At 35.1% G+C, this 23611-nt stretch overlaps 3 protein-coding genes across 3 annotated transcripts in view; all 3 read right to left on the reverse strand.

Moving 5' to 3' along the window:
* On the reverse strand, positions 3385-3851 carry LOC104778298 (auxin-responsive protein IAA27-like). The gene has a single exon (XM_010502714.2). The coding sequence runs from the start codon at positions 3835-3837 to the stop codon at positions 3511-3513; it is 327 nt and encodes a 108-aa protein (XP_010501016.1). The 5' UTR covers positions 3838-3851; the 3' UTR covers positions 3385-3510.
* LOC104778301 (glycine-rich RNA-binding protein blt801) lies at positions 19343-20286 on the reverse strand. The gene is made up of 2 exons (XM_010502718.2): positions 20064-20286; positions 19343-19972 (listed from the first exon to the last, which is right to left on the reverse strand). The coding sequence occupies exons 1-2, from the start codon at positions 20263-20265 to the stop codon at positions 19671-19673; spliced, it is 504 nt and encodes a 167-aa protein (XP_010501020.1). The 5' UTR covers positions 20266-20286; the 3' UTR covers positions 19343-19670.
* Positions 21459-23611, reverse strand: part of LOC104778302 — a 3369-nt gene continuing 1216 nt past the window's right edge. The window contains exons 2-5 of the mRNA XM_010502719.2: positions 22790-23331; positions 22221-22370; positions 21941-22126; positions 21459-21845 (exon numbers count right to left, since the gene is read on the reverse strand). Of these exons, the coding sequence (XP_010501021.1) occupies positions 21765-21845; positions 21941-22126; positions 22221-22370; positions 22790-23331 (959 nt within the window). The 3' untranslated portion in view covers positions 21459-21764. The remainder of the gene's footprint in view (positions 21846-21940; positions 22127-22220; positions 22371-22789; positions 23332-23611) is intronic.

Below are 23611 nucleotides of genomic sequence, written 5' to 3' on the forward strand. Positions count from 1 at the left end.
GACCAGACGGCTTCTCTGCCAGTTTCTTCCAATCTAATTGGAGCACAGTAGGGACAAACATCGTGCTTGAGATTCAAAGTTTTTTCCTGAACAACACTTCACCAACAAAAGTTAATGAAACCCATATTAGGCTCATACCAAAAATATTGAGTCCACAGAAGATGGCGGACTATCGTCCAATTGCTCTCTGCACAGTCTTCTACAAGATCATATCCAAGCTAATGGCAAAAAGATTGCAACCTATCCTGCAAGTCATCATATCAGAGAACCAATCAGCCTTTGTTCCTAAAAGAGCTATAACTGACAATGTATTGATAACACATGAAAATCTTCACTACCTTAAGACCTCTGGAGCCACAGTTCGAGGGTTCATGGCTGTGAAGACAGACATGAGTAAAGCCTATGACCGCATTGAATGGGAATTTATCAGTCTGGTTATGAAAAGAATGGGTTTTCATCAAACATGGATAAACTGGATTATGCTATGCATCTCAACAGTATCTTACTCTTACCTTCTCAATGGTTCTGCGCAAGGGAGAGTTCAACCACAAAGAGGAATCCGCCAAGGATACCCCCTCTCGCCCTATGTGTTCATTCTATGCAGCGAGGTCCTCTCCGGACTTTGCAACAAAGCTCAGCAGAACCGTGTACTACCGGGGATCAGAGTGTCGATACACAGCCCCAGAGTGAACCATCTATTATTTGTAGACGACACTATGTTTTTCTGTCGCTCTGAGAGACAATCCTGCATAGAGCTAAAAAGGATCCTGCCAAATATGAAAAAGCCTCGGGTCAAATGATAAACGAAAACAAATCTGCAGTCACTTTCTCAGCAAAGACGAGTGACTATATACGGAATGAGGCTTTACAGATCCTAGGTGTGAAACAAGCTGGTGGACTTGGAAAATACCTTGGATTACGGGAGCTGTTTGGTCGGAAGAAGCGTGATATGTTCAATACCATTATTGATAGGATAAGTCAACGCTCAAAAAGCTGGTCTAATAGATCTCTTTCCCCTGCTGGGAAGAATACCATGTTGAAGTCAGTACTTGCCTCCATGCCTACATATGCAATGTCATGCTTCAAATTACCTGGCTCCCTCTGCAAAAGAATCCAATCGGCCCTCACGAGACTCTGGTGGGATGACCCTAAGGGAAACAAAAGATGTGTTGGTTAGCTTGGAATAAAATGACAAATACCAAGAAAAATGGAGGACTAGGCTTTTGTGATATACCTGACTTTAATGATGCGCTTCTGGCCAAAGTCAGCTGGCAAATCCTATCCAATCCAACCTGTCTACTGGCGAGAGCATTGCTTGGAAAATATTGCAAAGACACCCCTTTCTTGGAATGTATAGCTTCTCCTTCTGCTTCACATGGGTGGAGAGGAATATGCATTGGAAAAGACCTCTTAAGACGACACCTGGGAGTAGCAGTAGGCTCTGGAACGACGACCCGCATTTGGTACGATCCCTGGGTATCACTCGTTTCCCCAACCACACCAATTGGACCTCCCACTGAGCAAACACAAAATATGCTGGTGTCAGACCTTATTTGCCCAGAAACTAAGACCTGGATAGTGGACAAGGTGAGGCATATTTTACCTGTGAATGAAAAGGATGTCATGTCCATCAGACCTAGCAATTTTGGTGCAGGAGATCAGTACAGCTGGCTACTTACAAAGTCGGGTGAGTATACAGCAAAATCAGGCTATCAGGCTGTCTCTATGGAGTCTTCCAAAAAGATAAGCCATACTGAAGGACTGGAAGACTTTAACCGGGAAAAAGAAGTATGGAACTTGGCGTGCCTTCCCAAGATCAAATTCTTTCTATGGAAGCTGTTGAAAAATGCACTGCCAACGGGAGCCAATATGCGCAGTCGTGGAATCAACTTGACGGCTGTTTGCCCTTTCTGCGGACAAGATGAAACCCAACTCCACCTATTCTTTCACTGCAACTTTGCAAAACAGATGTGGAGTCAAGCACCGGTAAAACATCTTTTGAATATACCAGGTATATCAAACCTACGTTTAGGGATTGAGGGATCTAGAAAACTTATCTGTTTGCCTCCAACGGGGCTAAATGATGGGGCCTTTGGAGCCTGGATTCTCTGGACTATTTGGACCAGCAGGAATAAGCTCATCTTTGAGAAAAAAGCTATTAGTCCGTCAGAATCTTTAACCCAAGCTATCAGCCAGACACGTGAATGGATCCTTAACCAAACCCCAAAAAACTTGACGTTGCACACCCCAATCCCTCAGGAAGGAGGGGAAGTGGATTCCAATACGTTTCGATGTTTCAAAGACGCGGCTTGGCGAGAAGATTCCTAGAGTGCCGGCTTTGGCTGGATCTTTAGTGGAAACCCCCTGATACCAGAGAGACACGGGAAGGCTAACTCTCATCATATACGATCCCCTCTGATGGCGGAAGCGATTGCCATGCTCCTTGCGATCCAACAAGCTTCCGATCTGGACTACCAGAAACTTTTAGTCGCCTCTGATTCACAGCAGTTGATCAACGCGATAAATTCGGATCTTCCTCTGAAGGAAATCCATGGGATTCTCCACGATATCCTTGTAGTAGCGTCGAGTTTTGAGGAAATCTCTTTCACCTTTGTTCCTCGAGAGAAGAATCGACGAGCGGATGAGATTGCAAAAAACTCTTTATCTTCCCTTCTATCTCTTTCAATTGGTTTGCCTAATGTATCTGTAATTTCCTCTCCAAACCGGTTGACTGTAACCGAACCGGAGAGACCAGATTTAGTTTAATTAATGGAAACTGGTTTGACAAAAAAAAACAAAAAAACAAAATATATATATATATATTTTTTAATTATAAAACACCATAAATGATTCATAAATATTCAATTAAATTTTTATATATTTGGTTTCTAATATTAAAAAAACAAAAAAAACTGCATATTTTTATTGGTCAGTATCGGTCAACGCCGGTCAATACTGGTTAACATCGGATTCTAATGAACAATATACCGGAATAAGATGGTTATGATGTTGAGCATATGACATCATATAGTTGGTGTATGTGGTCATGCAATACATATACTTTGTGTAGTTGGATATGAATTAATCATTTCCAAATACTTTGTGTAGTTGGATATGAATTAATCATTTCCAAAGTTGACATGTGTGTGATGTATTGTGATATAGTATGTTTAGCTGACTATTTTTTTCCAAAAAAAATTAAGAAATCCCTTAACTCTTATAGTTAAACAATAGAAGAAAAGAAATTCACCCTCAATTTTTAAAAATAATGATTATTTTCTTAGCTTTTGAATAATTATTATCGTTTGCGTCCATGCATCTTCATCGAAAGGATCATATAACGAGAAACCAAAGTTCATAAGAAAAGTAATATTTTGTAAAACGATCATTTTTCATCTTTTTATGATACAATTTGATTTCCATCCTCACGAGAGTTTAAATCTTACATCATATATAATATATACATGCGCATAGATAAATATCAAAACCCGCAATATATATACGAAACCCTTAATCTCCACAGCCGCCGCCGCAACCTCCACAACCACCGCCATCTCCTCCACCATCAGCATCACCAACGCCTCCACAACAAGAACCATAATCGCCGCCACCACCGCCAGGATCTACGGTGGTTGCAGCCGCAGCTACGACAGCTGTTGTAGTAACATTTCCTGTCAAAACAACAAGTCCTCCATCTCTTGTTCTCGCTACACCCTTTTCCAAATCTCGCGGCTGAGACAAGGGCTCTTTCTTCCTTTGGGAGACGCAGCATATGATAATCAACACGAAAAGAACACAGACACATAATATAATAATTACATTAACAAAAGGGTCCATTGTATCTTTAGTTTTTTTTTGTGAAACTGAACTGATACCAAAAAGATGCGAGAATCCTCTTATATATAGAACCATATAGAATGTTATTTAGCGTTTCTTAAATATACACGAAACTGCAACGGAAATTTCAAAGTTTCTAGCAAAAAATAAATAAAACATTTTTACTTTTGATTACTTCTTTTGGAGGTTTCTCGCTTACACAAACTTGGACGGTATGTTTCTGGTCATATTGAATAATATTCATTCTACTTATTCTTTGTCATGTATAAACATATTATTTAAGATTATGAATATAGTTTTCTAAAGTCAATATAAAATTTTGACTTTGTCTTTTATGAAAAATACCCTTTAATAACACTAATCTATGTTTTTCTTCCAAAGTTAACACATACTCTTAAATATTCCACATTTAGCACAAATTTAATATAATTAAATATTTTTAATTTTAAGAAAACTCTAAAATATCAAATCTTCGATTTTTCTCGTCTTCGCTTTGTTCTCGTCGCCAAAGACCATCTCCGAGTCTCCATGGATCCAAGATACCAGTGGCTGCTTCCGCCATTAACCTTCAGAATCTCTGTGGTGATGTATCACACATACCGAGATATAATTCCTCCTTTCTATGGCTTGGATTCGTCGGTAGACATCGAAGTGACGCTCACCATAGCGGTTTCTTTATACAATTGTCGATGCCGCCGTTGTTGGTGCTGATTCCGTCGTATCTCCTGATCCCAACGTCGTGCAGAAGAGTGGTAGTCGGTTTGGTTTTATCTCCGATGGTATGGAATTGGTGCTTAAGGTGAGTTTTAAGCATCTCAGTTCCAATATGTATGTGTTTAGACTTAAGCAAAGATTTTGATGTCTTCAGCTTCTTCGGTTTGTAGTTCATCAGTTACAGAGTGGCTTAGTATTGTTGATGATGCAAAGTATGGTGGTGGAGGATCTTTTGGTTCTAGTTATCTCCATTTTGAGACTTTTGTATATTTAGGAATAGCTTCCTAAAATTCAAGAACGCATTCCTAAACATTACGTAATGTTTCCTAAACATTATGAAGTTCTTCCTAGATTCAAAGAAATGAATTTTTGAATCTTCTATTAATGTGGTGCCTTAATGTGATGAATTTTATGCATAACTGTTTTCAATCATTATGAGATTTATGCATCTATCATTTTAAAATGTAATCTTCGTATAATATTTCAACCATTATTTTATGCAGAGCTGAATTTCAAAGTGTCCTTGAATATCATTGTAACTTTCCTATATTTGAATAATTGTGTTTCTAAATCTCTATTTTTGTGTGTGTTTGCTTCAATGTGTCAAATATTATAGTTTGCTTCATTAGTGTGGGGTAATGATTTCATTTTTGTGAACATTCTGATGTTTGGAAATCTAAACTTTTTTTATGAAAGTCGTCATGAAGTTTAAGAAATTCCTTCCTGAATTTTATAGAATTCTTTCCAAATTTCATACAATCCTTCCTGAATTTCATAGAATACTTCCCGAATTTCATACAACATTTCCTGAATTTCATATGATCCTTCCTGAAATTAGAGAACCTAGAGAACAGAAATCAGAAAAAAACTAAGTGAGTTCAACGTGTTATCGAGTAAAACAGTCGGTGAATCAAGTACATATGGTGAAGTAACGGACAAAAAGGAACAAGAATCAAAAGAGGAGGAACAATGATAGAGATGAGAGAGAGAGAGAGAGAGAGAGAGAGAGAGAGAGAGAGAGAGAGAGNAGAGGGACAATGATCGATCGAGAGAGACGGTGGGTTTCAGATTAAGATGGTGTTCAGATTGAGATTTGGGTTTGTGGAGGCTCAAAAGAAACTAAATAAACTTTAATTTTATTAATAATTTAGGTTTTTTTCCAAAATTGAAGATATATTAATTTGTGCTGGTTTTGGAACATTTGAAAACATGTGCTAATTGTGGAAGGAAAACTTAAAATAGTGCTATTTTTGTCAATTGGACGTCTTTTATTAGGTTTCATTCTCTTTCTTCTTTATTCTGTTTTACATTTTTTTTTCTGTAATGAACATTGAACACTACTGTTTATACTTTTTGAAAGAAAAAAATATATCCTTTCCTAACTCAAATATATAAAATGAATAAAGAGAAATTTTTTGGAAAACTAAACATATCAGAAAAGAGTTTTTTTGTATATATACATGCATATATATATATATATATATTTTGATCCGGTCAGCCTCGGTAGAAATGCACCAAAATGCTTTAAAGTTGATTTTTTCAGAAGGACCACCACAATGTATGTTCCGAGTTTGGAATGCTTTCCGACTAATGCCATGAGATAGTCAGACCGTTTGTATTTCTGACTATCAGATAAACCAATTGGACCAAGACCCAATCGACAGACTTCCACACAACTATGTATATATTATATGTATATATCTATTTTTCTTAATGTTCTCTATTGTTTTAGCAATTTAACGATATGGATATAGCTCTTGTTCAACGGTTAGGAACCGGTATATATTAATATTACGGTCAAATAGGATAATACGTGCGGGAAAATACGAAAGCGCGTGAATACCCCTCATATAATACACATCAGACGTGCGGGAAATTATTCGAAACATCATTCTCACTATTAGTTTCAACGGGAATTGTATTTTGTTTAATATATGTGGGCGGGCGTGTGGCGAGACCAGTGCGAGACTTCTTTAATACATACGCTGATACGCTATATAGCCTATATGTTTAGGAACATTTGTCATACTGTATGCGCATACGAATTCGATGGTAGATATTAGAAAATTATAGTATATGTGATAGAAATTCGTGTGTATTAAACTATTACTAATTAAGTATTATATATCAATCAATATGATATTTTTTTTTCGGTTTAAAACTTTATTGACCTTAATGATGAATCTAAAACATTTTTTTTAAATATAGGATATATATATATATATTTTATATAATGAATACATAATTTGGTATAGCATGATTTTCTTTTAATTTTAAAATTTTGGTTACGAAAAAGTGATTTTATATCTGTTAGCTGTTTGTTATTTATTTATTATAATTGACTATATTCAACTAAATCATATCATCAAAATAAACAGATATGATGCATCATATATTATGTATGTATATATACACATTCACTTTTCAGTCTAACAAGATATCTCACCTTAAAATAATTCTTACATTACGTTTATAAATACAAGATTTTATTTATTTCAAGCAAATAAACACATGACACACAAGAAATGACAAATTATATATGATCATATATTAACCGCCTCCTCCACCACCACCTCCACATCCACCGCCACCACCACAGCCTCCACCTCCGCCGTCTCCACCACCGTCACCCCCGCCACAACAACAAAATGAGTCTACTTTTATATCTACTACTTCATCGTGACGCTTTTTCTTAGGCTTAGTCTGCTTCAAAACAACAAGGTCTCCATCCTTCTTTCCCTTTTTACCCTTTTTCACATCTCGCGGCTTCTTCTTCTTGCGGCAGAAGCAACAACATAAGATTCGACACATCGTGATCGTATAGCAAATGCAATCACAGAGATTATGATAACTAAAGGTCAACAACAAATGTATTAAGCTTTTATTTTTGTTTTTGAACGTTCTGAAAATCTGATGTAATATATGTGATACGTAAAACCTTTTTATATAGCCTCAAATTGCCTTTGACTTTGAAAATATATAATAATATAAGCTTACGAGGTCAACTATTTTTTTCTCAAAACAAACATGAAATTGCATAAGAAATTTCATTTTGCTAAGCAGACAAGTAAGAGTTCCCATCTTGATTACTATTTACGGTCAAAATAAAGACTGATCGAGTTTCTATATTTACGATATAGGTTTTTTTCAACATGGTAGGAATTAATATAGTTGAAAATTCCACGGAAACGTTAGATTATGTCACACAGTTATTATGAATCGAGTATTCGAACATTTCAAATTCATATCTAAGACTAAAAGCTTTATTTCAAGCTTAATTATGACATGGACGAACGTATCTAATTTTAGTAATTTCTGAAAGACGAAAGAAACTGCAAGGGGATTTTTAGCCTTTTAGGTTTACGATTACGGTACGAGTCATCTGTACGCAGCGACCAGCCATTCTATTATTTCATGTCGATGTATTTTCTTTAGCCTCGAAATTCTTTGGAATAGTGACATGAAATTTATTTTTATATATTTTCTTGAAAGTATTCCGAAAAATCATTCTCTACAAAATGATTTTTTTTTCGTAGATCAGAAAAATACAGGAACAATAACAAAACAAGGGAGAATCCCTAAACAACAACAAATGACGCTAAATATTTATTAGATAGCTTGCGATGCAAGTCAAAAGTCATACACATAAATTTGGTTCATTATACACATTCAGCTTACATTCTCATAAGAGATCACATGCACGTTAAAATCGTACAAGCATAAATAAATACATTGCACGCCCCAAAAAAAATGCCATTAACTATATAATTAAAACACGTCTTCAATTAATCTCCACCACCTCCGCAACCACTGCCGCAACCTCCACAGCCTCCGTCTTCGCCGCCACAACAACCTCTTCCTCCGTTGCTGCGGCGGGAACGCCTTCTACTCGTTTTTTTCTTCCTGCGGCTGAGGAAACAGCATAAGAATCGAATCATCGCAATCACGAATTGTAACGAAAGTCAAGAAATATGAGCTTTTGTTTCTATGATTTCCGAATATAAACATAATACAATCATGCAAAACATGATCTATTATATTAGTCCCAAATTGCCGTTCAAGTTGAAAACGCATATATTTGTTTATAATACAAGCTTATGACATAGCCTGCCTAGCGCTAGTGCCTAGTTGTTTCTTGAAAGATACACCGAATTTTCCTCTTGATTATAATTGAAAATATATACGGTCAATAGAGAAAACTTCGTTTATATAATAGGATAGGTTGAATAGTTGAAAAGTCCATGGAACCAAAACAACACATTACAGTTAATTTTGTGAGTTTAATATTCGTGTCCAATACGTGCTGTAGAACAAGCAAAGATCATTTCTTTTCTAGTTCTATATCGAGATCTTCTAAAAACACGAACAATTCTTGTTTTATTCTATATTTCTATCATCTACGAAAGAAAAACTTGATATTTACCGTGACAAAACAACACTGATTATATAACTATAAGAGCACCCATTAATATTTTAATATGATATTCTCTTATATATGTAATATGTTAATAGTGGCTTATATTTGCATGTACACAGTATAAAAGATATATTCGACAAAATATATGAGTCGAGACGTAGCTCTCTCCAAGACGATCAGGAACTTAAGTTTACACACCTCAAGATATATAGAATCGGATTGTCGTGGTTTGGTTCAGGCCATCAACACTAGATCTACCATTCCAAAGATTCATGGCATTCTCTCTGATATCATCTCTTAATGTTTATTCTTTTCCAGTTTTAGTTATAATCTTATTCCCAGAGCAGCAAAAATGTAGTATGCAATTCCAGCTTTGTCTGACTTTTGCTAATAGAAGTATTTGGTTGAACAAAATATATATATATGAGCAATCGTTTCACCACCCTATATGATCCATTATATATATATATATATATATATATATATATATACATACGAGTTTCAAGATCACAAGGTGTGCAAAGTAAAGAAATTAAACTATCCGCTCAAGACAAGAAAATTATTAAATCATATTAACAGCCACCGCCTCCACACCCACCGCCGCAACCTCCGAAACTGCCGGCGTCATTGCCAAAGCGTTTGCGACGATGTGAGCTCTTCATGGTGGTCTTACTCGACCTTGAAACAACAAGTCCTCCATCTTTGACCGTTGTACCCTTTTTGGTGTTTACTACTCCCGGTGGCGGCTGTCTCTTGGCCGTTTCGATCCTTTGGGGTGGAAGGGGCGACGGTGGAATTTTATTTTCCGTTTCGACCACCTGCGGCGGAGACGACCGCGTTATCTTGGAACAGCTGATGAAACAACACAAAATACGAAACATCACCATCGTAATAGCAAAAATGAATTTGATGCATGTGAAACTAGAGTGATTCGTATATATGATAAAGCGACCTTTTATATATATTGATCTAGATATTTATGTATGTATATAAAGTTGCCGACATGAGCCATGGCTTATTATAATATATATATATAATTAGAGAGATACAAGAATTGCGAAGGTCTTTCAATTTGTTTTTACATAAATGTTATAATGTGGTAATCTTTCTGTTACTTTACCAACAATTTGTAAAAAGATAAATAAATGAAAACGACTTAAGCGCAATAATTTTTTGGTAATACAATTTCTAAATTTTTGAGAAAGTGCAAGATAAATACCAAATTAACCACTATCTACAATTGGTTGAACTGGGTGATCGTTGTGAACTTGTGATCCACAAATGAAGAGAAAACCGGTTATTAGGAACAAAGAAAACTCAAAATGGTTTTCCCACCTGACTAATTGAGACTAGGATTAATTAAAGTGATTGTAATTGAAGTATATATGGTTATTTTAATCATCTCTCTTCTCTTTGTGATGGTACTTTTGGCGATACATAAAAATATCAAGCCATATGATATTAAGAAAGAATTAAGAGTATTCGGCCTTTCTTAGTACGGAAGAAAAGTTGTGGTGGACAACCCAATTGTTGCAGAAATTGTATAAAACAGACCATGCCATAATATATCATTAATTAATTTAATATTTTGTTATATATGGAGAAGTATTTTATGAAAGGGAATTAATAATATAAAAACCATGAATATATTATATTCTCAAGTTTTATTCTTTTGGATATAGATACATTAATATAGCTCAATTCTTTAGGTAACAGTGTTAATTTATCCGAAAGAATGAAAGAGTTGTGTAATAACGGAAGATACTGAAGATAGCAAGTGGAAATATTGAATATTGTAGAAAGTTGCTGTATCACGAAATTTAGATTATTTATATATTAGTCTATGTAAATATTTCGTGAATTTAAGATTATCCATGGATCCACTTTTAACTTGCAAAAGAATATGAACATAAAATATAAGATAATCCAATAGAGAGACTCATTCAAATCTATATATATATCTAAGCAATTAATCTAATTTTCGACGTCCGCCACAACGTCGTCAACCACCCCCACAGCAGCGATCAACACAACAGTACACCTTTGAGAAGCTATATATATATCAATATTGGAAATATTGTGACAATGGATTTTTGTGATGAGTTTTTGGATGATACATCATACATACATCGAAACAATCATAGTTTATTTCACTCTCATTTACAGAAAAAGCCTTTGGAGTGAAATACAATGGATTTGACGTATGTATCAAAGAAATAAGGTAGATTTTTAATTTACCATTAAAACATATAAATACAAACCATTTTTAAAGGTCCAACAAGTCGACCACTGGCGAACATCTGGCAGCGAAGTAGACGAGATGCATGCATAAGATAATGAGATTGATTTATTATGCGTTTGTCAAATTAAATTTGAACCTACCTTAAACTTTTAACTCATGATTGGTCCGAAGCCTATATATATTATTTGATAAAGATGTAACGAGAGATATTCATTTTCAAGAGAAATAGTTATGTAACAATTGGAATAGTTGGTTATTATTACGTACTTGTTCCCTTTCACAGAAATGAAAGATTTTTAGGGTTTTTTTTTTCATGAAATGTAATATAATAGTATATGGTAAATGAAAGTAAGTATTTTATCAATTAATGTAATGTTAGGTAAACTTTTTTTAATTTTGACATCTATGGTTTAGGTAATTTTTATGTCTCTAACTTAAACATAATATTTCTAAATTTACTTGCATAAAAAGAATCGTTTATCTATGATATATGGTATATTTATGTAGATTAGGACGTCTTTGGGCATAATATATATACTTGGGAAAGAGTCTGCACTGAGAGTTTTTTGGAATATTAATGAAACTGGCTATGGAGTTAAACTTTTTTTAGAGCAACTTTGAGAGTTGAGACCAAGAATTCACGCGTTATATGAGAAGAAACATCACGAGCACTGAGGGATCCCACAAATAGATCATGAAGATATCGATAGTGGAACTTTATGCAAAGCAAAACTTTATGTCGATGATGAGTCGAACATATACATCTTATATATTAAAAAAAAAAAAACTTTACGCAAACCCGAAATTTCACGTTTACACAATCTTTTTATCATCTATAGATGATCCCTCTTATGTACAGGTTTATATATATAATAAATACATGATACATTCAAATTGAATTTTCAGAATCACACCTTAAATTCACGACACAAATAAGCACATATCACATGTTACGTACGTTGAAGATATCATACACATTACGCGTATTAGTTGTGATAACGTAACAACGAAAAAATTCATCTTTTAAACAGCCGCCTTAACACCCACAACCTCCACAACCTGCGAAAATGACGACGTCATTATAGGTGTCGCGACGGCGTCGAGGCCTTTTAACTCGCGGTGGTGTGTCTGGTGAGAGCGGCTTTTTCTTTTCCTTTATGACCACTTGCGGCGGAGGCTTCTTTACCGTTGCGACCGCTTGCAGCGGAGACGACGACGACGGCTTTTTCTTGCCGCAGGTGATGAAACAACACAAGATACGACACATCACCATCGTTATTATATTAGCAAAAGCAAATGTGAAATTGTGGTGATACGCATATATATGAGAAAATGACCTTTTCTTCATAGCTGTCTGCTCACTTTAATATAGTTTTATGAATGTAGATAAACTTGCCGGAATGAGCCACATATGGCTTATTACAAAGGGACTTTCAATTTGTTTCTTACGAAAGTTTCTCGTCTAATATTTTTTTTTAATAAGAATAATGGAATCAGCTTACAAATGAAAAATATTATGTTTGAACTGCTTGGTTGAACTGAACCGGGTATTATTATGTTTTCACAAATGACAAAAAAGCTCCGGTTACTAGGAACAAACGACGCTCAAATGGTTTCGCCAGCCGAACTGATTGAGACTTTTGATTAACCAAATTGCTTGTAAAAGTCTTTGTTTCCTCTTTTGAGATGGTCCATTTTAGCAAACCATTAAGAAGACTAACCAATTGATATAATTAATAAAGAAAGAAAATGGTTAGGATTAAATGGCCTTTCTAAGTACGGAAGTTGTGGTGGACAACCAAGTTGCAGAATTTGTATAAATTAAACGGACCATGCTATAGTATCTAATGTGTGTATTATCGTCTTCTATGTTTAGCTAGAACACTGCGCAGGCCATATAAATATTTTCAAAAAGAAATAACGGAAAATTTTGAAGATATCAATTGGAAACAGTACTGTCGTAATTGCATGGTTTGTAATTTTATAAATTTAACCAAAATATATTTTTTCTTTTTTCAAATTAACCAAAATATTATTAATGATAATTTTCGATCTGATCATAAGAGAAAGAAGATGCATGAGATATGAGAATAACGAGCATTTAATGTCGCAGAAGATTAATTCCAGTTCCGGAAAATAGTCTTAGAGACCTACTAAACCATAGATTTAAAGTTAGAGTCCTATATCCGGATAGCATACAAATATGCATTATTGGAGGTCCAAGAAGTGGACGAGATGCATTACATAGTGAGATTGGTTTTTTTTTTTTTTTTTTTNTTTTTTGCTCTAGTGATAATGAGAGTTTATTGAACATAACAATCACAATTTGAAAAATCTGTAATAGTGGAATAATTAGTTATTATTACTTATCACATGCCATGTCAATTTAATTAAATTTTTGTAGATTTCTAGGTACTTCATATGATATTTTCAAAATTTACTTGTATATATAGTTATATATATAACAATTCGTTTCTGGTCATCTTAAATAGTACTTTTGATCAATTAAACATTTTTAGTATGTGTAAGAATTGCGTTTATAATTACCTTTAGTTGAATTTTACAAAATAGATGATGTATAAAAGATAATTATAAAACAATTATCATATATAATAAGATTAGATCTTCTAAACAAAAAAAAATTCTTATATATTGTTGAACAGTTATAGGTCTTACAAAAAAGTGAGAAGCAATAAACTTTTAAAAAACTAAAATAAACTCATTTGAATGAATTTTCTCATACTTCATAGAACGTATATCTTCTTTTGTTCCTTAAACCAAAATATTCTCCTATTTATTATTTAATTATTTATCTAATTAATATATCAAACATAATTTAATTTGAAACTCATTATATATGATTGGGATTCAAGTTTATAAGATAAAATATAAGTTATCACTTAAATTTCCAATATTATCGATATAAGACTTTATTTAGTGTATATATATATTTATATTTCATATATGTACATTAATTTATATATTTTCACCTTTTTAGCATATTGACAAAGAAATATAGATATTCATATATACTCCTTTTTCTAGGCAAGAATTAAAAGTTACATAGTTATGGAAACTAAAAATAGCTCCTAAACTCCATCATTTTATCTGGAGATGTTTATCAGGTGCTATTGCTACGACAATGCAGCTTCGAACAAGAATGATCTCTGCTGACCCTATATGTAGAGATGCTGCCAAGACGATGAAACAATCAACCATATACTGTTTACCTGCCCCTTCGCTCAGGCTGTGTGGAGATATGCTGATACCCATATAGGCAACAGAGGCTTTACTAATGATTTAGAAGCTAATATTAGCTTACTAATACATCATTATAAAGATAATTCCATCACTCTGGATCAGTGCCTCCTGCCTTTTTGGATAATGTGGAGACTCTGGAAATCCAGAAATGATTTTATCTTTTAGAAGATATCAAGACTCCCACAAGCTGTGGCAACAAAGGAAAACAGGATGCTTATGAGTGGTTTGACGCTAATCATAAAGAAACTAATGAAGGATCACCCTCTCAACAATCAGGGAATCAGAATAGAGGCCATGACCGATGCAGTCAATGGATACCTCCCCCACTGGGCTGGCTCAAATGTAACTTCGATAGTGGCTACCATCAAAACCGATCTTTTACAAATACCGGTTGGATACTTAGGGATAGCAATGGCAAGTTAATATTGGCAAGCTCTGCGCAGTTACAACAAACTCACTCCTCTTTGCAAGCTGAAGCGCTGGGCTTCTTACATGTTCTACAAATAGTATGGGCACAAGGATTGCGACATGTATGGTTTGAAGGAGACAACAAAGAACTCATCTCTCTCATTAACAACTGTGGAGAACACTTAAACTTGGGTACTTTATTATGTGATATCCGTCATTGGATAGCAAAACTTCTGGAATCATCAATCGACTTCACCAATCGAGAAAGGAATACGGCAGCAAATACTCTCTCTCGACATGCTTGTGTTATAAATTCATTGTTTGAACTATATACAGTGCCACCTCATTGGTTGGTTAACAGTTTGTATTACCCATATACTATATAATACAAAATTTAGATGTTAAAAAAAAAAGAATTAAAATTTACATAGTAACCTTATTATTATTATTATTATTATTATTGTTATTGTCATAATTACATAGTGATCATTTATGTATCTTACATGCCCAAAATCACACGCACAAGAAATCATAATTATTACAGAACCCTAATTTCTAACCACCTCCACCACAACCGCCACCACCTCCACCACAACCGCCACCACCTCCACCACACCCGCCACCGCCGCCGCCGCAACCTCCTCCACCTGCGAAGGGACCACGACCATTTCCTCCGCCGCAACAACACCCTTTGGTCTTACTTTTTCCCGAAGACGACATGACAACAAGACCTCCATCTTTTGTTCCCGCCGTTTCACCTTTCTTTACATCATCTCCCCGAGGAGATGACGTCGGCTCCTCCTCCTTGCGGCACATGTAATAGCATAAGAGAAGACCCATCGCGATGGCCTAGTAGTAACAAAGGATTATAAATTTATAAGGCAATACTACTTAATTATGAACTTTTTGTCTTTAAATTAATGTTTCTGAAAATGTAATGATGCAAATACGAAATATTGTCCATTCATATATATAGGTCTAAGTTACCGTTGACTTTAAAGATAAGCTTAAAACATATTTGTATTTATTTTTCTGACGTATACAAGAATTGCAGTCGAATTTTTCAATCTTCTAGCAATTAATTAGATCCGTTCTTGTTGATTAATAACTTTTCAAGAAAAAAAATCTAGATACATATTATACAGTCAAATATAAAATGAGATCCTATTAATAGAATGAATAGTTGAAATCTTTAATTGGAAATTAGACTTTATATATTTTTGGATTGAATAATCATAAGATATGTCATGTATGCAACAACTACATTTCATATATGATCACAATGTGATCATCACATTATCTTGTTGAATGAAATATTTTTAATAAATTTAAATGATTGATAGATTCGTTTGAAGACGACCAAGCAACCTTTACCGTGCAATTACATATCTAAAAATTGAAAGCTCTTTACTTAGGGCAACAATATCGGTAGTATCTTAGGAAATAATTGTTAAACACTGTTTTAATTTTTTTATGAATTAATTGTATTTTGTTTTGAATATAAGAACCCATGATCTCTTAGTTAAAATTTTATATTCCAATGGTAGGTTCTAATTTTGGGTTTCTTATTTTTTAAAATAATGTTTTTTGAAATTTAAGAATTTTAAATAGAATATAAGTAAGATTTTATAAAAACAGAAAATATTGCATTTAATTAATTTTAGAACATACAAAACATAATAAAAACATTAATACATACAATAGAATAGAAGTGCAATTCATATTTTATTACTTATTGATGTATCCATATATGTAGTGTGCAAAGAAAATAAAATAAAATAAAAATAAATGGTTTTGAAACCAAAAGTCAAATAATTTTCACCCATGATGTTTGTTTTCATGAGAAACTCAAAACTCACAATACCACAAAAGAAAAAAAAAAAAGTGAAAGTAAAATTTACCGAACCATTACAAGGACTTAGAGCTCATATATACCAAATCAAGAAAGAACAGCTCTAGTATGAAAAGAACTAAGCTCTCGTGATATTGAATCAGAGAAATTGACGAATAAGTAAGCTAAATTCCTCGAAGAACCCTTCAACTAAACTTCAACAAGACCACAAAAATGAGAGAAAGAGAACAGATAACAAAAAAAAAAAGGGCGTAAACCTGGAAATGATTCTACGGCGAGGCACAAGAAAAGAAAGAATTGAAGAAGAAACACGAGGACGCCGCGAAACCCAGAAAGAGGAAGGAGAGAGGTAAACCGCTCTATCCAAATTAGGAATCGCCTGCAATACAATCTCGGAGACGATTCAAGCTATCACGATGGGACAGCGCCGAGTCATTCATTCGCCTCCGTTACGCATCTCCTCCGACAGCAATCTCCTCTTCCTCCAGACCCTTCGATTCCAAACTCAAACCTTTGTCGTTTCGAGTCTTCGCTAGCGAGAGAAAGAGAGAGACGAAACAAATGAAACTAATCACAAGCCAATTTTTTTTTTCTTTTCTATTATTTTTTCTGGCCAACAGCAGGTTGATACTTTTCGTCTCTTAGAACAGAATTGGGGTTTCTCTTAGAACAGAATTGGGGTTTACATTTTTTTTTTTTTTCTTCTGATTAATTTTTTTCCAACAAAACACTAAGATGTCTCTTATGAACCCCCGATAAAAGAAGGTCTTAGTTACCCAGTCTATACACATCACTCATCATGTGCAATTAATAATTATTAACCGTACAACAAAACCTCCATCTTTAGTCCTCGGTCGTCGTCGTTTCACGTTTCTTGACGTCATCCATCGGTTCGGCCTCCTTGCGACACATGTAATAGCATAAGAGAAGACCCACCTCGTTAATAGTAACAAAAGATTATAATGCCAAAATGATACTCTGGAAGTTTGATGATACATAGTTACATACTATGATGGTAATTAATTAGCCCCATATTTCCGTTGACTCTTACTATATAAGCTGACAACATTAATATATAATTTGAAACGTACGAATACAAGTATTTGCAGTGAAATTTCAATCTATTAGCAAATAAATGGAATAATTCTAATTTTTTATTTAGTTTTTAAGAAAGAAAAAAAATGTATATATTACACGGTCAAATCTAAAATAAGAACCAAGTGATAGATTGAATAGTTGAAATTCCATGGAAATATGACTTTTAGATTTATGGGTTATAATATATTCATTAGATATATCATATATATACTCTTGTCATGTCTACACTTGATATATAATATTTACACATTTATCTTTTTGGATCGAATATTATAATGAAACTAGATATATNACAGGCCAAAGTGTTACAAAAAAACCAATCACCTTTAACCCACACACGCCCACTCCCCATTTTAGAGTTAATTTATACCCTTTCCCTCCTTTACCCCAAAGGAAAGCCCTTACCAATCAAAAGAAACCACAAAAAACTATAAAGGTTCGATTATACAACCTCCCTATTCCTTTTGACTGTAACCACAAAATCAAGCAGACGGCAAACCTCTCTCTTCACGAAAAACTGAAGTGAGCCATATTGGGAATCCTCTTGCAACGTAGGACTGTCCCCTTATATCTCCAGTTACGCTTTGAGCAATGAGGTTTGCACCTCTGTTTGCTTCACCACCTGTTAACTCCACCTTCCAATCAACAAAAGACCTTAGTGATCTTGTTAATGCCACCGACTGAGGTTTGAAAGAGGGCCATGCGTTTAGTCATGTCATGTCTACACTTGATATATATTACACATTTATCTTTTTGGATCGAATATTATAATGAAACTAGATATATTATTGAGCTTGCTGGAAGACCAAGCAAGCTATATATATTCCCGTCAAATTACGGAAAAATAGAAAGCGTGACTTACCCAGTCCATAACACATCAGTCACGCATGCTGCAAATGTTGGAAACATTCTATTTATAAAAATCTACAAGAAAAAAAAGGAAAAAAAAAGAGACAATTTTTAAAAAGAAAATTTATCCAATATCCAAACAATTTCACGACACATACATGATAATTATCTAAATAACTGTTGAAACATGTATGTTACTCTACCGCAAATCATTATAAAACGTATGACAAGAAAAATGACTCAAATTTTCGGATGTAAACAATAAACGGCTAGTTTAGAACTGTTAAATTAGAGTTTAATACGAGCTTCCAACTCAAAACCAATTGGCTATGAGTGGAAAGGCCTTAATTATCTGTATATTACTCAAGTCCCTTCACATCTATGAAATGTTTTCTCCGCAACACAACTGAGTCATATAGAATTATAAGTATGTACGGAAAAGTTTAGAAGAATTTCAGTATAATGTATATATATACACTACTGTAATATATAGTTTCGTTAAAAAAAAGAATACTATAAATGTCATATAATATTAATCACTAATTACCCTTGTTGGCCAAAAAATAAAAAGTAATTTATTCACAAAATTTTGATAAAAATATTGATTGTAGTGAAAGATTATATTGGAGGCGTATATATTTAGGAAAAGTGTATCTCTAACCAATTGTAAACCGTAAATTTCAAAATTACAAAACAGTAATTTTCACTTACATGACATACAATAGAGCATCTAATATAATATTGTACATTCAATTTCCACTCACAAAGGATGATCACAACCTTATATGTATACAAAAATTACGATCACACGAATAAGAAAACCATTATTACATAACAACGACAATTAAATGTTTTAACCTCCGCAACCGCCGCAACCTCCATAGCCTGCACCATCACCACAAAGGCACCCTTTGCCGCGGCTAAAAGCCCTGCTAGTTCTTGTCTTACTACCTGACGTCATCACACGAAGACCTCCATCTTTCTCTCCGGGTTTAAGAGCCGCCCCCACATCCACCTCCACCTCCACCTCCTCCTCCCCCTCCACCACATCCACCACCACCGCCACTGTGACTGCCACCACATCCACCTCCACCGCCACTGTGACTGCCACCACAACCGCTGTCACCGCCGCCACTGCCACCACAACCACCACCGAAACCTCCATCATCTCTTTTACCCCGAACCCTCTCCAATCTTTTAGGCGCCTGGAAGCGCGAGCTACCATCTACAATGTATGGTTTAACCGGAGCAAGAGATTTCTTCACAATGGTGTCGCTTTTACCCCGCAAGCCATCTTCATGAAAAAAAAAACGACGTCAAATTTGCCACACCTTGATGAAAAACTTACACTATATATTTAAGAAAAAAAAAGAAACATCATTTACCACTTTCCACATCAATGTTCCTTGCCTGATATGTAGGAGCAGAAACAATTTCTCGCAGCCATTGCGGTGTCTGTGGCTGCTGCTGTAGCTGAAGGTTCTTCTTCTTCTTCTTGTCCATGAAACATGAAAACATTATGAAAACAAATACCGTTAATACGCCGGCGATGATGACTATAGCAATAAGTTTATACGTATCATTCATGAATTTTTTTTTTCTTTTTCTTTTTGGTTTCTTTTGGGAACTTATATATGGCAGAGTCAGGCCCGGCCCTTCATCCATTCTTATGACACATGGGTGTTAGGCCTCCATATTTTTTTAGATTTTTAGTAACAAAAATAGGCCTCAAAAAATATTTTTACTGCAAAAATAGGCTTCAATTTTATGAAAATTATAGATTTGGTCTCAAATTTTAAATTTATCTATTTTTTTATTGCAAAAATAGGCTTCATTTTTCGAAATTTTAAGATTTAGTTTGAGTTTTATTTTTATTTTTTTACCTATAGAATCCATTAAAAAGTAATTGTTTTGTATTGGGCCACAAATTTTACTGGGCCGGCCCTGGCAGAGTTAAAGACTAATGTGGAAGATGCATGCATGTGACATAATGAGGGGATTAATACGCATTTAGTAGGAAAACCAGGGATTTGTTGATTTTAATCTAATTCCGTGAAAGACATTTTAGAGACCTACTAAACCATATATTTAAGTTAGAGTCCTATTTCCGGATAACAAACAAATATGCATTATTGGAGGTCCAATCACTCAACCACTAAAGAAATTTTGGCCACAGTTTCTCACATTCTCTCAACGCGCTCGAAGAGTGAGATAGAGAGAGTTTAAATAAAACAGAACGATGTTTCAATATTGATCATAACAATTGTATTTCAGAAAATGGGTGTGTAATAATTGATTTTACTAACTTCTTACCTTTCACAAGATTTTACTTTTTAGGGTTTTTTTTTCTTTTTAATATCAACTAGGAATTTTACCATGCATAGGCACACAATTTTATTTTTCATAAACTAATTATTATATCTATAGTAAAAAGGTTTTGTTTACACCCCAATATTATATATTATAAATTATAAATGTGTATTAATTAAAGAGAAGAATATCACATTCCCAACATATCAACCAGTGGGAAAAGTGTTTCATGAAAGAAAGCGATAGAACTGGTGTGCATATCAACTTTGCTAAAGAAAGTATCTAAATAAGTAAATATTAGTAGTATGTGACGATATCATGGTTACGGTTAAAGCTGCCGCCACAAGTCCCACAACCGCAGTTGCAACTATGCAAGTGACCATATATGTTTCTACGCAATTGGTTCGAAGTTCGAACAAAAGATTTTCAATCGACAGACACTGATCTCTACTTCTCTGTTAAGGCATGCATTAACACTAACAGTCAAGAACCATTCTCTTTTCTATTACACAGATTTTTTAAGAACAGGCTTAAGCCCTTTATGACCCCTTAAAGAAAAAGGATACAATACAATCTCTTGAGTAACAATAATCGAAAGAACAATGACGTTATTACGGGAACCCTCAAAACGTATGACGAAAAAGCCAACGCCCAAATTTCGAGTACTTGTTGAAAAGAAATGGGTACCGTTTTTAAGTAGAGGCAAGATCTAGAGTACGATCTATATAAACTCAACCACCAATGAAGCTTTTAAAGAAGTTTAAAATCTGAGTTATTTATTTGTAGCTTTGTGACACCTCCAAAACGAGCTTGTCCATGAACTGGTATTTCTTGTCAAATCCCCAACCAGGATTACTCTACATTGCCAAAAAGTTTCAGAAAAACATCAATACCTCTTTAGATATATTTGATGGTAAATGAAGAGTTTGGGGTTTGGTTAAAGAAATCAAACCTTAAGAGTAAGAGCTGCACGATCTGCAAATCGTTTCACGGAATCAGGTGCACTTTTGGGAATCGTTGTAGCAATTCTATCGAGTTCCTCATTCTGTTTCTTGGCAGTTACTCGATCAGGACCACTGTAGTGATCAACAATCTCTTTCATAAGGGGAGCTTGTGCCATCGCTTCATTAATTGCTTCCTACAAAACGGGAGAAATTCAAGTGATCATCAACTGAAACAAAAATAGCATGGATTTCATAATAAGCAAAATTCACAAATTGAACAGTATTTACCTCCCATTCTTCTTGATCCTTGATTCCCTCATAAGCCACTATGAAAGGCTTCACTTTCTCAAGGCACTCACGCAGAGACATTGGTGGCTTCTCATCAATGTCAGGATTCGATCCAAAGTCTGGCATAATGTATTCTGGCTCACACTCAATCTACAAATCAAAAAACAAAGAAAGACGGAGAAGACTAAGAGACTCAATTTCCATTTTAATGCAAAGCCAACCAACAAGAAAGGAACTTTCTCCATCGGTCAATTGGCTGAAAGATCATTTTCACAATGAAAGAACAAAAACCTAAGAGGCAGATATATATCTGAGAATAATACAAGACGAACTGATTCCCTACTTTTGTAAATTGTCCATTTTAAGTCAAACAACTTCTAAACTTCAAAAAATCCACCACAACCAATGCTACCACATTATAGTAAAATGAATCAATCTTAATGACATTTCTTCTAGAGGATTCACTACTCCTAAATACTATTTGCAGTTACAGTGTCAGCAATCTCAGCAGGAAGTTGTATACTTTTTCTAGTGAGTTCATAGAGAAAACAAAACACAGAAACTGTTACCATGAGATTGGTGTCATAGGCATCTATAATGGCATCATGAGTAGTGGAAGGCAACGCCTTTTCGCATACTTCTTCGAAACCTTCTGCTAACGTTTTCATCAATTCAGGTCCCATTTTCTTAGCAAACTTCTCTCCATCAGCTGAATCTCCAGCGAATATACTCATAGCCTCTTGTTCACCTTCTTCTTCTTTCTTATCATCTCTCCATCCTTCACCACCTCTGCCTCTGCCTCTCCCTCTTGCTCCTCTTCCTCTTCCTCTCCCTCCTCTTCCCCTCACAGCGCCTCCTCCTTCAGCTTCGCCGCGCGAAAGCTCGCTCCTTGCTCTTCTTCCAGCCTCTTCCATACTCAATTGTGGCCTGGGAGTTTCATCCCTAGGCTTTTGAGCCCTCTTCTGCTGCGGCTGTGAACGCTGCTGCTGTTGCTGTTGCGGTGGTGGAGGCTGAGGACGTCGAATGTGACGGTTTTCTTCTGGTTGGATTGGAGCAGATTCCACAAGAGGCTTCCCTCTACCTGCTCCACTTGGATGTGAAACCTCACTTCCTAACGCATTGAATANATTTTCACCACCTCTTCCCCTGCCTCTCCCTCTTGCTCCTCTTCCTCTTCCTCTCCCTCCTCTTCCCCTCACAGCGCCTCCTCCTTCAGCTTCGCCGCGCGAAAGCTCGCTCCTTGCTCTTCTTCCAGCCTCTTCCATACTCAATTTTGGCCTGGGAGTTTCATCCCTAGGCTTTTGAGCCCTCTTCTGCTGCGGCTGTGAACGCTGCTGCTGTTGCTGTTGCTGTTGCGGTGGTGGAGGCTGAGGACGTCGAATGTGACGGTT

This window comes from Camelina sativa, chromosome 3, assembly GCF_000633955.1.
Source record: "Camelina sativa cultivar DH55 chromosome 3, Cs, whole genome shotgun sequence".
Classification (NCBI taxonomy): Eukaryota; Viridiplantae; Streptophyta; class Magnoliopsida; order Brassicales; family Brassicaceae; genus Camelina; species Camelina sativa.